The sequence below is a fragment of the Acomys minous genome (genome assembly GCF_964271855.1).
Source record: "Acomys minous genome assembly, chromosome: 7".
Lineage (NCBI taxonomy): Eukaryota > Metazoa > Chordata > Mammalia > Rodentia > Muridae > Acomys > Acomys minous.
In genome coordinates, this window is record NC_140488.1 from 79,170,741 (window position 1) to 79,186,758 (window position 16,018).

General features: G+C 37.1%; 1 protein-coding gene across 1 annotated transcript in view; it reads left to right on the forward strand.

Moving 5' to 3' along the window:
* LOC311602586 (heat shock factor protein 3-like) overlaps window positions 1-16,018 on the forward strand; it is a 57,347-nt gene that overhangs the window by 25,991 nt on the left and 15,338 nt on the right. Inside the window, exons 5-7 of the mRNA XM_084790852.1 lie at window positions 1,181-1,299; window positions 15,323-15,398; window positions 15,638-15,699. Coding sequence (XP_084646978.1) covers window positions 1,181-1,299; window positions 15,323-15,398; window positions 15,638-15,699 — 257 coding nt within the window. The remainder of the gene's footprint in view (window positions 1-1,180; window positions 1,300-15,322; window positions 15,399-15,637; window positions 15,700-16,018) is intronic.

Sequence of the window (16,018 nt, forward strand, 5' to 3'; positions counted from 1 at the left end):
CTTTTAAAAGTTTTATTTACTATGATGGTAATGCATTCTATAGACCTTTGGAAACAATACAGTTCAAATCATTAAAGCTGTTCCATCACTACCTGCAAAATTAAGTTTTGCATCATTGTGCATTAAGTTGTAGAACCATAATATGTATGGTGTGTCATTTCATAAAAGAACATAGTTTAATATGCTTACATCTCAGCAGGCCAAAAGTGAATCTATAGTCTACTGTGTGTTATTTCTGAGACTTAATCACAATGTAGATTATTCATGAGATAAACCTTCTTCCCAGTTATGCTCATAATCACACCCAACATGAAAATGGAGGAAAAGGTTTAGGGTTCAACTCTAAACAGAATGAGATGTGTGTATAACAGAATGTTTCTAAATTAATATGCTGTGTATCAAAGTCATATAGTGTTATATATTATATTTTGTTATGTTGCAGTACTTACTATAAATTGCATTTTGTTATCCCTGTAAAATATTGTCATTTCATTCGGGATAGAAATTCTGCCATGCTCAATACTTTTTGTTTGTTTGCTTGTTTGTTTTTGTTTTATCTTTTTTGGAGGTTGTGGCCTCAAAGTTATGATCTCCCTCTCTCAGCCTCTAGAGTTATGGTGTTATCAGTGTGTGCCAATAGTGTGTGTGTTCTACATATATGTATATAATGTGTGTGGTATGTTACACATATATTCTAAGTTTATTGAAGATCTTCATGTGAGGTATTTGTAAGGTATTCTTGAAATCAGCAGGAAGTATAGTGTGAAACTATGTTTTCATTTAATTTCTATGTATGTGAGTATTCTGCCTATATATCTATTCGCCATGCACATGTAGTTCTTGTGTAGGCCAGAAGAGGGTATCATGTCCCCTGGGACTTGAGTTACAGAATAACATGGGTCGTTTGGAAGACCATCAGTACTATTTACTGATGAACCATCGCCCCAGGCCCCAGGAAGTCTATTTCTAATCTTCCAGGGGCTTAGTGCAAACATAATAATGTATATAATAACTCTAATATGAAGTGTGCTAATGTAGTATTATGATTGAGGTACATTTACAGAATTAGAGGCACTTTTTTCCATTATGCTATTTTTTTCTTTCGTCATTAATGCTCATAACTGATAGTTAATGGTATGCCAACTTTTAAATCAACCTGACTTTACTGTCCCCACTTTAGGTGCCAAAAATTGAAGATGCCAACCTCTACTGTGATGAGTTTCAGAAAGTTGTGACTGAAATGCAAGAGTTTAAAGACAAGCAGAACAACATGGAGATCTTATACGCACAAATGAAACAGTGGGTGTTAATCTAAGTGTTCTAGCACCTGTTTCCAAGGTTTTAAGTTAGATTACTCCAGAGTTGTGAAACTACACTCACTTTTATTTTTTTATTTTTAATATATTTTATTAATTTAATCATATTACATCTCAATTGTTGTCCCATCCCCTGTATCCTCCCATTCCTCCCTCCCTCCCATTTTCCCCTTACTTCTCTCCCCTATGACTGTGACTAAGGGGAACCTCCTCCCCATGTATATGCTCATAGGGTATCAAGTCTCTTCTTGGTAGCCTGCTATCCTTCCTCTGAGTGCCACCAGGTCTCCTCATCAAGGTGACTAGAGTTTGTGTGAAAGTCAGGCCCCACTCTCCACTCAACTGTGCAGAATGTCCTGTCCATTGGCTAGATCTTAGTAGGGGTTCGAAGTTTACTGCATGTATTGTCCTTGGCTGGTGTCAGAGTTTGAGCAGAAACCCTGGGCCCAGATCCACCCATCGTAATATTCTTCATACAGGCTCCTAGGACACTTTGGATCCCTCTATTTCCCCATTCTCCCATGCTTCTCTCCCTTAGAGTCTCAACAGGATGTCCTCCCCTCTGTCCCACTTTCCTGGTAAATGAAGACTTTCCTGAGACATGCTCCCTTGGGCTAGTATGCAGATATAAGTGAGTATATACCATTTGAGTCTTTTGGCTTCTGGGTTAACTCACTCATTATGATCATTTCTAGTTCAGTCTATTTGTCTACAAATTTTGGGAATTCCTTGTTTTTAATAGTTGAGTAGTATTCCATAGTGTAAGTGTACCACAGTTTCTTTATCCATTCTTCTACTGAGGTACACTTAGGCTGTTTCCGTATTCTGGCTATTATGAATAAGGCTGCTATGAACATGGTTGAGCAAATGTTTTTGTGTGCTGGAGAATCTTCTGGGTATATTTCAAGGAGTGGAATAGCTGGGTCTTGAGGAAGCCTTATTCCCAGTTTTCTGAGATAGCACCAGATAGCTTTCCAAAGTGGCTGTACTAGTTTGCATTCCCACCAGCAATGAAGGAGGGTTCCTCTCTCTCTCCACATCCTCGCCAGCATGTGGTGTCGCTGCAATATTTGATCTTAGCCATTCGATGAGTATAAGATGGAATCTCAGAGTTGTTTTGATTTGCATTTCCCTGAAGACTAAGGAGGTTGAGCATTTCTTTAAGTGTTTCTCAGCCATTTGATATTCCTCTGTTGAGAATTCTCTGTTTAGTTCCAAGCCCCATTTCTCAGTTGGGTTATTTGGTTTGGTAGTGTTTAATTTCTTGAGTTCTCTATATATTTTGGATATTAGACTTTTTATGGATGTAGGGTTGGTGAAGATCTTTTCCCAGTCTGTAGGCTGTCGCTTTGTTCTCTTGACAGTGTCTCCTGCCTTATAGAAGCTTCTCAACCTCATGAGGTCCCATTTATTAATTGTTGACCTTAAGGCCTAGGCTGTTGGTGTTCTGTTCAGGAAGTTGCCTCCTATGCCAGTGTGTTCCAGGCTCCTCCCCAGTTTTTCTTCTAACTGACTTAGTGTCTCTGGTTTTATGTTGAGGTCTTTGATCCACTTGGATTTGAGTTTTCTGTATGGTGGCAAATAAGGGTCCAATTCCATTTTTTACACATAGACATAGACATCCAGTTAGACCAGGACCATTTGTTGAAGATGCTATCCTTTTTCCATTGAATAGATTTGGCTTCTTTATCAAAAATCAAGTGACCATATGTGTGTAGATTCATATCTGGGTCTTTGATTCAATTCCACTGATCAACCAGCCTATTGCTATGCCAGTACCATGCTGTTTTAATTACTGCTTCTTTATAGTACATCTTGAGATCAGGTATGGAGATTCCTCTGGAGGATCTCTTACTGTACAAGATTGTTTTAGCTATTCTGGGTTTTTTTGTTTTTCCATATGAAGTTCAGAATTGAACTTTCAATGTCTTTAAAAATTGTGTAGGTATTTTGATAGGGATTGCATTGTATCTGTAAATGGTTTTTGGTAAGATGGCCATTTTTACTATGTTAATTCTCCCAATCCATGAGCAAGGAAGATCATTCCATCTTCTCATGTCATCTTCAGTCTCTGTCTTCAGAGGTTTGAAATTTTTCAAACAAGTCCTTCACTTGCTTGGTTAGAGCAACTCTGAAATATTTTATATTGCTTGTGGCTAACGTGAAAGGTGTGGTTTTCCTAATTTCTTCCTTTGCATGTTTGTCATTTGTATATACGAAGGATACTGACTTTTTAGAGTTAATTTTGTATCCAGCCAATTTGCTGAAGGTGTTTATCAGCTGTAGGAGTTCTCTGGTGGAATTTTGGGGGTCACTTATATACACTATCATTTCATCTTCAAATAGGGATAATTTGACTTCCTCCTTTCCCATTTGGATCCCCTTGATCTCCTATTGTTGTCTTATTGCTCTGGCTAGAACTTCGAGTACTATATTGAAGAGATATGGAGAGAGTGGGCAGCCTTGCCTTGTTCCAGATTCTAGAGGAATTTCCTTAAGTAGCTCGCCATTTAATTTGATTTTGGCTATTGGCTTGCTGTATATAGCCATTATGATATTGAGATGTGTACCTTGTATCCCTGATCTCTGCAAAACTTTAAACATGAATGGGTGTGGATTTTATCAAATGCTTTCTATGCATCTAAGGAAACAATCATGTGGTTTTTTTATTTTCAGTTTGTTTATATGATGGATTACATTGATAGATTTCCATATATTAACCATCCTTGCATGCCTGGAGTGAAGCCTTCCTGGTCATGGTGAATGATATATTTAATGTATTCTTGTATTCATTTTGCACGTATTTTATTGAGTATTATTGCATCAATGTTCATAAGAGAAATTGGTCTGAAATTCTCTTTCTTTGTTGAGTCTTTGTGAGGTTTAGGTATCAATGTGACTATGGCCTCATAGAATGAATATGGTTATGTTCTATCCATTTCTATCTTTTGGAGTAGCCTGAAGAGTATCAGTATTAGCACATCCTTGAATCTCTTGTAGAATTCTGCACTGAAGCCATCTGGCCCTGGGCTTTTTTGGTTGGGAGACTATTAATGATTGCTTCTACTTCTGTAGGGGAAATGGGACTATTTAGCTTGTTTATCTTCTGTTCTTCACTCAATTTTGGCAAGTGGAGTTAATCAAGAAAATCATCCATTTCTCTTAGATTTTCAAATGTCATGTATGTGCCTTTGATGTAGGATCTTATGATTCTTTGTATTTCTTCAGTGTCGGTTGTTATGTCTCCCTTTTCATTTCTGATTTTATTGATTTGGATACTGCCTCTCTGCCTTTTAGTTAGTTTGGCTAATGGTTTGTTTATCTTGTTGATTTTCTCTAAGAGCCAGCTCTTGGTTTTGTTGATTCTTTGGACTGTTTTCTTTGTTTCTAATTTATTGATTTCAGCCCTGAGTTTGATTATTTCCAGACATCTACTCCTCTTGGGTATTTCTGCTTCTTTTTTTCTAGGTCTTCCAGCTGTGTCATTAAGTTGCTTATGTGGGATGTTTCCAATTTCTTTTTAAAGGCAGTGCTATGAATTTTCCTCTTAGCACTGCTTTCAATGTATCCCACAAGTTTGGGTATGTTGTTCCTTCATTTTCATTGAATTTCAGGAAGTCCTTAATTTCTTTCCTGACCCACATGTCATTAAGTAGAGAGTTGTTTATTTTCCATGTACATGTAGGCTTTTTGTTATTTCTGTTGTTGTTGAAGTGCAGCCTAAGACCATGGTGATCTGATATGATACACGGTATTATTTCAATCCTCTTTTATCTGTTGAGGCTTGCTTTGTAACCTACGATATGATCAATTTTGTAGAATGTTCCATGGGGTGCAGAGAAGAAGGTATATTCCTTTTTGTTTGGGTGAAAGGTTCTGTAGATATCTGTTAGATCCATTTGATTCATAGTATTGGTTAGTGATGTTATTTCTCAGCTTAGTTTCTGTTTCAATAACCTATCCTTCAGTGAGAGTGGGGTGTTGAAGTCTCCCACTATTATTGTGTGGAGATCGATATGTAGTGTAAGCTTTGTTAATAGATCTTTTACAAATGTGGGTGCCCTTGTATTGGGAGCATAGACATTCAGAATTGTGATGTCATCTTGCTTGACTTTATCTTTGATGAGTATGAAGTGTCCTTCCTCATTCCTTTTGATTAATTTTGGTTGAAAGTCTATTTTGTTCGATATTAGAATGGCTACACCTGTTTGGTTCTTGTGACCATTTGCTTGGAATATTTTTCCAGCCTTTTACCCTGAGGTAATGTCTATCTTTATGGTTGAGATGTGTTTCTTGAATGCAGAAGAATGTTGGATCTTGTTTATGCATCCATTCAATTAGTCTGTGTCTTTTTATTGGAGAATTGAGACCATTGATGTTGAGAGATATTAATGGCCAGTGACTGTTAAGAGTCTTAATTTTGATGTTAGTTCCAGCAGAGCATTTGTGTGGTTGTGTTTTTGCGATGGTGTAGTTATCTATTTCCAGTGTAGTTTTGGTTGTAGCTTGTCTCTTTGGAGTGAAGTTTTCCTTCTAGTACCTTCTGTAAAGCTAGATTTGTTGATAGGTACTGTTTGAATTTGTTTTTGTCATGGAATATTTTGTTTTCTCTGTCAATGGTTATTGATAATTTTGCTGGGTAACGTAGTCTGGCCTGACATCTGTTGGTCTCTTAGGGTTTGCAGAATCTCTGTCCAGGCCCTTCTGGCTTTTATGGTCTCTGCTGAGAAGTCGGGTGTAATTCTGATAGGTTTGCCATTAAATGTTATTTGGCCCTTTTCCCTTGCAGCTTTTAATATTTTTTATTTGTTTTGTATATTTTGTGTTTTAATTATTATGTGATTGGAATTTTTTCTCTCCTGTCTATTCTATTTGGTGTTCTGTAGGCCTCTTGTATGTTTATAGGCATCTCTTTCTTTAGATTGGGGAAGTTTTCTTCTCTGATTTGTTGAGAATATTTTCTGGGCCTTGGAGTCTGGCATCTTCTCTTCAATGCCTATTATCCTCAGATTTCTTCTTTTCATGGTATCCTTGATTTCTTGGATGTTTTGTGTCAGGATTTTTCCAGATTTAGCATTTTCTTTAATGGTTGCTTCAAGATCTATGATTGTATCTTCTAGACCTGAGATTCGTTCCTCCATCTCTTGGATTCTGTTATAAAAGCTCGCCTCTGTGTTTCTTGCCTTCCTCTCTGAGCTCTCATGTTCCCGTTTTTTCTTCTGTCTGTGTGTTTATCATTGAGTTCATTTTCATCTTCAGATCTTGAACTGTTTTATCTATTTCTTTCATCTGTTTGATGTATATTCCTGAGTTTCTTCCATTGCCTCTTTATAGGCCTTCAGAGATTGAAGAGTTTTATTGATTTCCTTCATCTGGTTGTTTGTATTTTCCTGAATTTTTCCAGTGCCTCTTTATAGGCCTCTTGTAAGTGTTCCATCTGTTTAGCTGTGTCTTCCTCCATTTGATTATGAATTTTATTTGTTTCCTCCATTACCATTCTCATTACTAAGGATTTGAGGTTATTTTCTGGTATTTCCGTTGTGTTTGAATTCTCTGTGTTGTTTTCTTTGGGATTGCTGGGATCTGGAGACACCATATTGTTTTGGGATTCTTTGCGCATGATTTTACGCTGTCCTTTAGTCATATTGCCATCTCTGGTTTTGGCAGGTAGCTTCTAGAATTGAGTGGAGGGAGTCTGAGGACAGATTCACCTGTTTTCTCATGATTTCCCTAGGCGGAAGCTGTGATGTTTCACTGATCTGGATGGCAGGAGGCCAACTCTGTAGTTTGGGTCTCTCACAGCCAGTGATCCCCAGCTCCACTGTAGTTTTTCTGGATCTCAGAATGTGTGCTAGGTCAAGCCAAAGTGTCCACAGCCTTCTGGGTCCCTTTGTGGCACCGGAGCTCTCCAGGGCCTGAAACAGGTCAGGCAGAGGGCGTCTGATGGCACTCTACTCCCTGTCTCCCCATGATTTCCTTAGTCCCAGAGCTCTGATGCTCCGCTAGTCTTTGGTTCCTAGTAACGTTTCGGGACCCAGACCGCTTGCAGAGTCTAGGTTAGTGTCACAGGGCCCAAACCACACCCACACTAAGTCCAATTAGCATCTCTGGACCCAACCTGGGCGTTGGGTCCAGTTCGCTTCTCTGGACCCAAATGGGTCTTGGAGCCTAATCCACACACTTAGTCCTGTTAACACTGAGTCCAATTAGGGTCATGGGCCCAAACCGCACCCTGAGCTCACCGAGTTCAGCCAGAGTCTCAGGGCTAGGATCATTCGCCAAGCTCAGCTATAGTCTCAGGACCAGGACCGCATGCCAAGTTCAGCAAGGGATTCTGTGCCCAAACCACGCACCCAATTCAGCTAGAGACTCTGCACCCAAACTGCATGCCCAGTTCACCTAGGGACTCTGCGCCCAAATTGTGCACTGAGCCAGTCAGAGTCCCGGGGTCCGGGACTGCACATCAAGTTCAGCTAGGGACTCTACACCCAAACTGCACGTTGAGCCAGCCAGAGTCCCAGGGGCCGGGACCACATGCCAAGTTCAGCTAGGGACCCTGCGTCCCAACCACTTCAGCTAGGGACTAGCCAGAGTCCCGGGGCCAGGACTGCACACCAAGTGCAGCTAGGGACTCTGTGCCCAAACTGCACCCCTTAGTTCAGCCAGGGACTCTGCACCCAAACTGTGCGCCGAGTCCAGTTTGGGTCTCAGGGTGCGAGCTGCGCTCTGAGTTGAGATTGGGTCACAGGGCCCGAATCTTGCCGAGTCCCCTCTCCTGCAGCATTTCCCACCAGTCACCTCACCAATCGCCTCTGTTGGAGAGTTCCCAGCTACAAACCTCAGCTGCTGCCGCTCTGGTCCAAGAACTTCTGCACTCCTCTCGTGTGCATGGGTACGCAGGTTTTCTGTATTTTGGGCCTTTTGAACTGTGGAGTACTCCAGCCGTAGTGGGGTGGGGAGCTTGGTGATACTAGTTAAGAATTCCGCCAATTCCTTGAATTGTTTACTGGGGCTTCTAAACAGGGTTCACACTGCTCGCCACCATCTTGGATCTCCCTACACACACTTTTAAGTGTGATTTCTTTAAGTTAAAACACAGCACTGAATTGAACGTTTTAATTCTTGAATTCCTATTAATTTGCCAGTAGCTCAAATACAAATATTGTTGCCTAGCATACTCCTGTACAAATCAGAAGCAAAATTGCCAATGTATTAGAAAACAACAGAAACATGAATACTAAGATAGATAGAAATTTTTATTTTAGCCAGGAAAGAAAACTAGAAAGGGGAATTAAATATGGAAGTTCTGTATTTAAGTACTCCAATGTACATGCCTAATAATGTGCTTACTGATTCTTTCTTGTCTTTTTATTTTTAGTTTGGCCTACTAAATAAATTTCTTTAAAATTTTCTTCAGTGTTTTATAGGGAATCATTCCATACTACACTATGCAATGTCTCTGATAGTAAGGCTCTTATTCAGGTAGTAATATTGTAAGGCAAATTTTAACTAGCTAAAGATTTGCACAGTAATACCTTTGAGAAAATATTGTAACCTATTATTTACTTTATGGGAGATATGTGTGGATAAGCTTTAGCAAATATTCATAAGTATTCAAATTAAAATTGAGTTTTTCTTAAAATCTTTCACTGATGTGAAAATGAACCTTTAATTTCATGAATCTATCTTTTATATTTAACTTAGTAAAATGATCTTTTCATATACAGCAACAGAGAAGGGAGAGAGGTGGAGAAGATAGAAGCATTTTTCATCAACAATGAAAGGAAACCAAGTTTTTATTGAAATTGAACATAAGCCAGTCCTTCTTGTTAATTTTGGGTGTCAGTCTGTTGTTAAATGTTAATCATTTCACATGTATATATCATGTGTCTGATAATGTACCTGTGACCTCTGTCTGGTTTTATATGGAAACAAGTCCAAACACTACCCCTAAGCAGTGAACAAAGTATACTACCGAGGTTCCTTCTAAGCAAATGTTTGTTATACTTTCCCATGGTGATATTTTCATTATTTTATATCATATTTGAAACAAATTCTTAGAAAAAATAAGTGCCCATAATAAAAATTGAAAATGTCAGAATCTATCTGCTGAGTTAGATAAAAAGATGAGTCCAGAAAAAAATAACTAGTTCTTGGAAGCAGTCACTGGACCCATTCATCTGTTCCTCTAACTAGTATAGCTATTTTTTTAAATCTCCCTTTCTTTTCTCCAATCTTTCTCATATATTCTTCTCCACTCTTCTTCAAGTCCATGGCCTCTTTTTTTAACTGATTATTATTGCATGTATATACTCATATGCATGTATGTATATATTCCTTAATATAACCTGTTAAGTCTGTATATTCCTGATCATGTTTAGGCAGTCATATTGGTGAGGCTTTATGGGTGTAGCCTCTGATGTTACTAGGAGACACAATATCACAATCTCACAGCAAGTTCCCTGATCCACTGGCTTTTCCAAGTCAGAATGTCAAATATCAACAGAAAAACTTACATAAATGCTAGAGATGATGCAGGGAAAAGGGAACCCTTATTCACTACTAGTAAAGCAACTGGTGTATCCACTATTGAAATCAGTATAGAAATTTCTTTAAAAGCTACAAATAAATCTACCATATAATCCAGCTATATCAATCCTTGGCATGTGCTCAAAGGTCTTGACATCATACTTAACAGATACTTTCTATAGCATGATCATTGTTGTTCTATTCATAATAGCTAAGGAATGGACACAAATTAAATTATCTACAACCAACTAATGTAATGAAAATATCATACATATACACCATGGAACAGTATTCAGCTGTAAAGAAAAATGAAACCTTAAGCTTTGCAGGTAAATGAATGAAACTAGAAAACATCACATTGAGTGAGATAACCCAGACCCAGAAAGACAAACATCACATTCTCTCTCATATTGGAGGCTCCTAGCTCTAAATCTTTAGATGTGGGTACCTAGCCTGTAATACCTACAGAAATCAGGAAAGTAAAACATAGCCATTTCCAGGATGGGGGTGGGGTGGGGAGCAATACAGAAGGGAATAGCAATGTACAAATGATCTGATAAGGGGAATGGAAAGAATGGGAAAAGTTTATGGAAGGGGAAAATTTTAATGCATAAGATAGAGGAAGGTGGCTAAAATATGTATAAAAATCCATGAAGAATAATATTATTGACTTTTACAACAAAAAAATAGCCATATAATGCATGTAATCCCATGTATAGTTTTGATGAACTTTTCTCATCTGGACTGATGGTCATCTCTACTTGGACTTAACAACCCACTCAACAAGAAGGATATCATGCCATGTACTGGAAATCTAGCTAACTCCTCGGGGGATTTTAGAGGAGAATCTACACTAATATGCTAAACCAGTATATTCCTTAACAACAATCTGTAAACATTTGCCCTTTGTACCCACAGATAAATTGAATCTTGCTCTTTCATGTAGGGAATTTTATTTATTTTTTAGACTTTATTTATTTTACATTTACATATATGCTTATATTATTCACATATATACAATAAACTACATACAGCAAGAAAGACCACAAAATAATTAGGAATTATGTAAATGTTACATTCATAGTGTTTTGGCTATTTGAATTTGACAGCCTTGGAGAAAACGTCTTTCCTATCTTGGTGCGTCTACAACTCTAATGTAAATCAGTATCTATCATATCTCATCTCTATCAACATATAAACTTCTATCTAGACCTAAAAACATGTCAACCCCTAAACAACTAAGCTTAATTGTAAAACTAAACTATCTGCTCTTCAACCCCATCAGAGACTTAAGAAGGTATAAAATTAATTATCTTAGTGCAAGTTAGCAGCTTGCACTATGAGAAATGACAGAGACAGTTCGCTACCTGAACAGTCACCCAAAACTCTCTATAACATTGGAGCATTGTCTTCAGCCTTCTGGCCCATTATATCTGGCAGACATATTTGTGAAGTAGGAACTACTGAGGACTTGCTTATCCTACCTTTGCAGAGTTTGTCAACTCTGCCTGCATCTAAGTATGCCCACTTTGGGGCAGAATTCTGTCTGTAGCACAAATGAGAACATTTTGTCCAGTGGCTTGTTTGCCACCTTTGAAGCCATCTCCACAAGGAGGTTCTTTGATGCTCATCATCTTCTTTGATGTAGGCTGGGTGTTGTCAGGAGTTAATCTGCCTTATTGCCAAAGGATCTTTAAAATAATTTTTAAAAATCTTTAAATGTCATATTCTGTAGTTCTCTGAGGGTTTTGAAGACTTTATCTATTTTGCCTTATATATCTATAGAATACTATCTATCTGTTAAACCTATCTGTATATTCTTACAATGAAAATAGATTAGTAACTAATATGACCATGAGTTGATCAATTAACAATTAACTTGTATTACTTAATTATCCTAAACAGCCTGCAATAGCACCTTCAAAGTATTGGAAGTAAACCTTGTATTATAATTGAGTTGTATAGGTACAATGTATTAGAGTAGCACTATATTTAATGTGTATGAAAAAATAATCTTAAGTTTGAATTGTATACCAATGTATCAAAATCAACCTTATTTTGCATCAGTGCTCTTAACCACTGAGGTATCTCTCCAGCCCAGAGGCCATGAATTTGAAAAAGATCAGGGAGAGATATATGGGAGGACTTGTAGGGAGGAAAGGGAAGAGAGAACATTGTACTTAAGTTATAATCTCAAAAGTAAAAGGCAAACAAAAACAAAAAACAAAGAGTTAACTCTAGAATTTAGAATTGAAGAAAAAAACTTATCACCCAAAGTTTCAGTGCTGTTGCATGTTTAGTGGCTTGTCAAAGGCATCTTAATGTTTAACCAGGTGGAAAGATGATAGTAAGCTACTTTATTCTCTCATAAATTAACTTTAATATATTCTATTCCATTTCTAATATATTTAGATTTTAAATATATGTAGATTCACCACATTTTCTCAGAATATATACATATGTGTTTTCATGAATTGCTGATATATAAAGAAAGACAGGTTATTATTGCTTGAGTTTCTCCTAAGAGTAAGATTTTTAAATATTAAAATCCCAATTAACATAATATCCCATATGTAGAAAATCAAGATGTAAATTTCCATTAAGGATTTTATGAAGCCAACTTTATTTTACTGATGTAGAACCAGAACCTGATTCTCTATGTCCAAAGCAACAAGGATTTCTTTAAAATATTTTCCTACTCTTAGTATTCCTAATAAAACCTGACAATCATCCATTTGCTTTGGCTACCAAGAATGTTTGTTGCCACCATTTGAAGCAGCCTTGGTGTCTTCTTGACCACAGCTTCTGTATGCCAATGCTGAGGAAACATTCCCAGATTTCATTTCAATAATGTTGACCTTGTCTTAATCACAGCTGATTTCTTAGCCCCACATGACTAGTATCAATTGTGTCAGTAAACCAATGGTTTCACCTCCAAAGATTTCTAATCATGAGAATGTCCCTAATTGTGTCTTTGATTTCTTCTGAGACTTCATAGGCCAGACCTCCATCATCTGAGCTACTCTCAGTATTATGTTTCAAGTAACAACAATAGGTCATTAAGCTCTAAATAGTAAATGTTGTTTCCAGCTCAGAGTTCCAAAATCCTCCACAGTCCTCCCCCAAACAATATGAGCATATCTGTTACAGCAATACTCCACTCCTGCTACCACAATCCTTATTAACTATTCATGGTTGAGTTTTCTAAAGATACAGGACTGATACAAACTATATAGAGATATATAATAATATTATATATACATATATATTAAAATGGGATTTATTAGCTGGGCATGATGGCACACACTTGTGATCCCAGCACTCCAGAAGACAGAGGCAGCCATGGATCTCTGTGAGTTCAAGGCCAGCCTGGTCTACAAAGCAAGTCCAGGAGAGCCAGGGTTATACAGAGCAACCCTGTCTCAAAAAAAAAAGGCAAAGAAGGTGGGTTTATTAAAGTGACTTACAAGATGCAATGTGGGTAGTCAAATAATGACTGTGTCACACTGGAGAAACTGAGAATCCAGTAAATGCACAGTCTACGAGGCTAGCTGTCTCACCAGTCCCAATCTGGTGCTAGATACTTGGAGAATTTCTGGAGAACTGCTGATCATAAGTCTACAATGGAATTACCACCCCACAAATGGTATTAATACTGGTGAAAGAATGGCTCAGCAATAGGATAGGTGAACTTGCCAGTGACACTGAAGACAATAAGGCAAAAGCAAAGCTTCCTTCTTCATTGTCCTCTTATGAGGATTGCCATTAGGTGTGGCACAGAGTTAGGTGTTTTTTCTTGCTTCAAATAATCTGATCAAGAAAATCCTTCATGGGAGTGCCCAGAAGCTTGAGTTTTAGCTGATTCCAGATGTGGTCAAGTTGAGAAGCAAGATTAGCTGTCACAAGTCCATTCCTAGTTACCTTAACTATATATGGAATATATTCTTCTACAAGACAAACAGCGTAGTACTTTCTAAGTATAGCTTTATTCCCCCACTTAATACAATAGTGAAATGATAATCATTACACAGAAAGGCAAGGAGTCAGAAAGAAGACTGTGAATAGATTCTGGTACTCTGTTAATATATATTTCAAAATGAGTAGAAGAGTAAGAAATTCTCAACACATACATATAGTTAGTATAAGCCACATCATTATAAGCCAGTCTAACAAACCATTTGAATGTATATATTAATTCTATTGATTCTGTTTCTTTAGGGAATGCTAATACATTCGCCATTCACAAAGTGCCCTCAGTTCTCCCCATTTCCCCTTCATGGTACCTGTGTCCTGCTATTCCCCTAACTAGAACTTCTCCTCTTCTTCCTCCTACTCACCCCTCATCCTCCTCATTGGTCCCTTTTAGCTTTCTTTGTATTTGTGGTAACTCCAATCTATACACTCACATCTCAATACTCATAAATCAGAACCACAAATAAGAAAGAGCATAAAGTGTTTATCTGCATCTGGGTTACCTCATTCAGTATAATAATTTCTAGTTCCATCCATTTCCTGTGGAACTGAGTTTATGGCTAATTGTTGTGGGCTCCTTTGAATGTTGAGTGTACTTACATTCCAAAGTATGTAACCAAACTAAACTTCAAAGCCTAGGAAAGCACATAACCAAGTTGATATTCTCCAAAGCCATAATTGTAGTGCTGCTAACATATCCCAAGTTTTGCATTCATGCTTCTAACTCTATCATTTCTATTCTCTTTGAACAAAGATATGTTCTTACATTGTGCACTTCAAGCAGTGCCTCTGATGAGAGGGAGCATATCTGTAAGCAAGTACATTCAACTCTATTGAGAAAAAAGAATATTGTTTATTCTTAAAACACAACATTCAATGACAATTTATATATAAAACTAATTCAGTATTAGAAATGTAATATGATAGCATGTGTCTCTTGTAGTATTTAATAGCAATGTAAATGTGATAGTCTGGTATAAAAACTACTAACCTATAGATTTATTTGTTCTTATATACTTGTATGAAGTCTTTTTCTCCTCCAGTGATTGGAGGAACAATAAGGAATTTATGATTTTGTATTCTCAAGTCTATAAAAGAATTAAGGTAGGTTGTACAAGCAATTTAAATATAATGTCTGCCATCCTATTGATCACTGAAGCTCAAAAGTATCAAGTTAATCTGAGCATTCAAGACTTTAAGTGTATGGGATGGGCATGCAACGTCGTGGTAGACTGGTTTCCTAGCATGTGCAGTGCTCTGTGTTATTATCAGCACCACTAAAAACTCAAAGCTCTGAAGTTTGAGTGAACTAATTAACTAATAAAGGCAGTAATTTTAAACTAAAAGGCAACAATATTCCATTAGGATAATAAGGGTATAATTTTGTGAAGAACATAATGGATACTATTAACTCAGACAATTCAACATTTTTAAAGATATTTTATTTTCAGAATTTTGAGAAACAGTAATATCTGTCTTCATTCAAGTAATCTATTATATTTCAGGGACTATTCAGACCTATGTATTGAAGTTACAAACCTAAGAAAGAAGTACTCTGAGCAACAGCAGCTGTTGACCCAGGTATAAGTTGTTCTTTAAAGGAGTTATTGCTTTTCTTTTCTGGGAATTATTGTTATTTGATGTCACTTTGTGCTTAAATATAAAATAGATCCAATATGAAGTCTTGTGAAAAACAAATGGTAATTATACAAAGTTATACCTGTGTTTTCTACAATCTCATGCAACGTTCCTGTCTTATTATTGATTTACCTAAACATAGAAAATGGTGTCATCGCTAAAATGGTCTCTGTTGTTTGCAGGTTCTCCATTTTATCTTGGATTCTATGACTAGAAACCATACAGCACTAAAAAAGAGGAAGAGGTGAATTTTCTGACTCCTATGTATTCTATAGCAATGCCTTTATTCTCTCATCTAAATCTGTTACTGAGTTCCTCCTATTTTTTTTAGTTCTGAACAAGTCACAATGTATGGATTAAGTATGTACCATCAGAGGGGGGGAAGGTACCTACTAAGAAAAGAAAAACACATCATTATCCATCAATAAACCCACTATGAAAATATAATACCTGTTAACTACAAAGTACTCAGTCCTTTCTCCTTAAGCATCAGTTGTTTTAAGAAGTGAATGGACACTTAAAGCAATATACAAACTAATATATTAGTTATGGTAAATATGAGA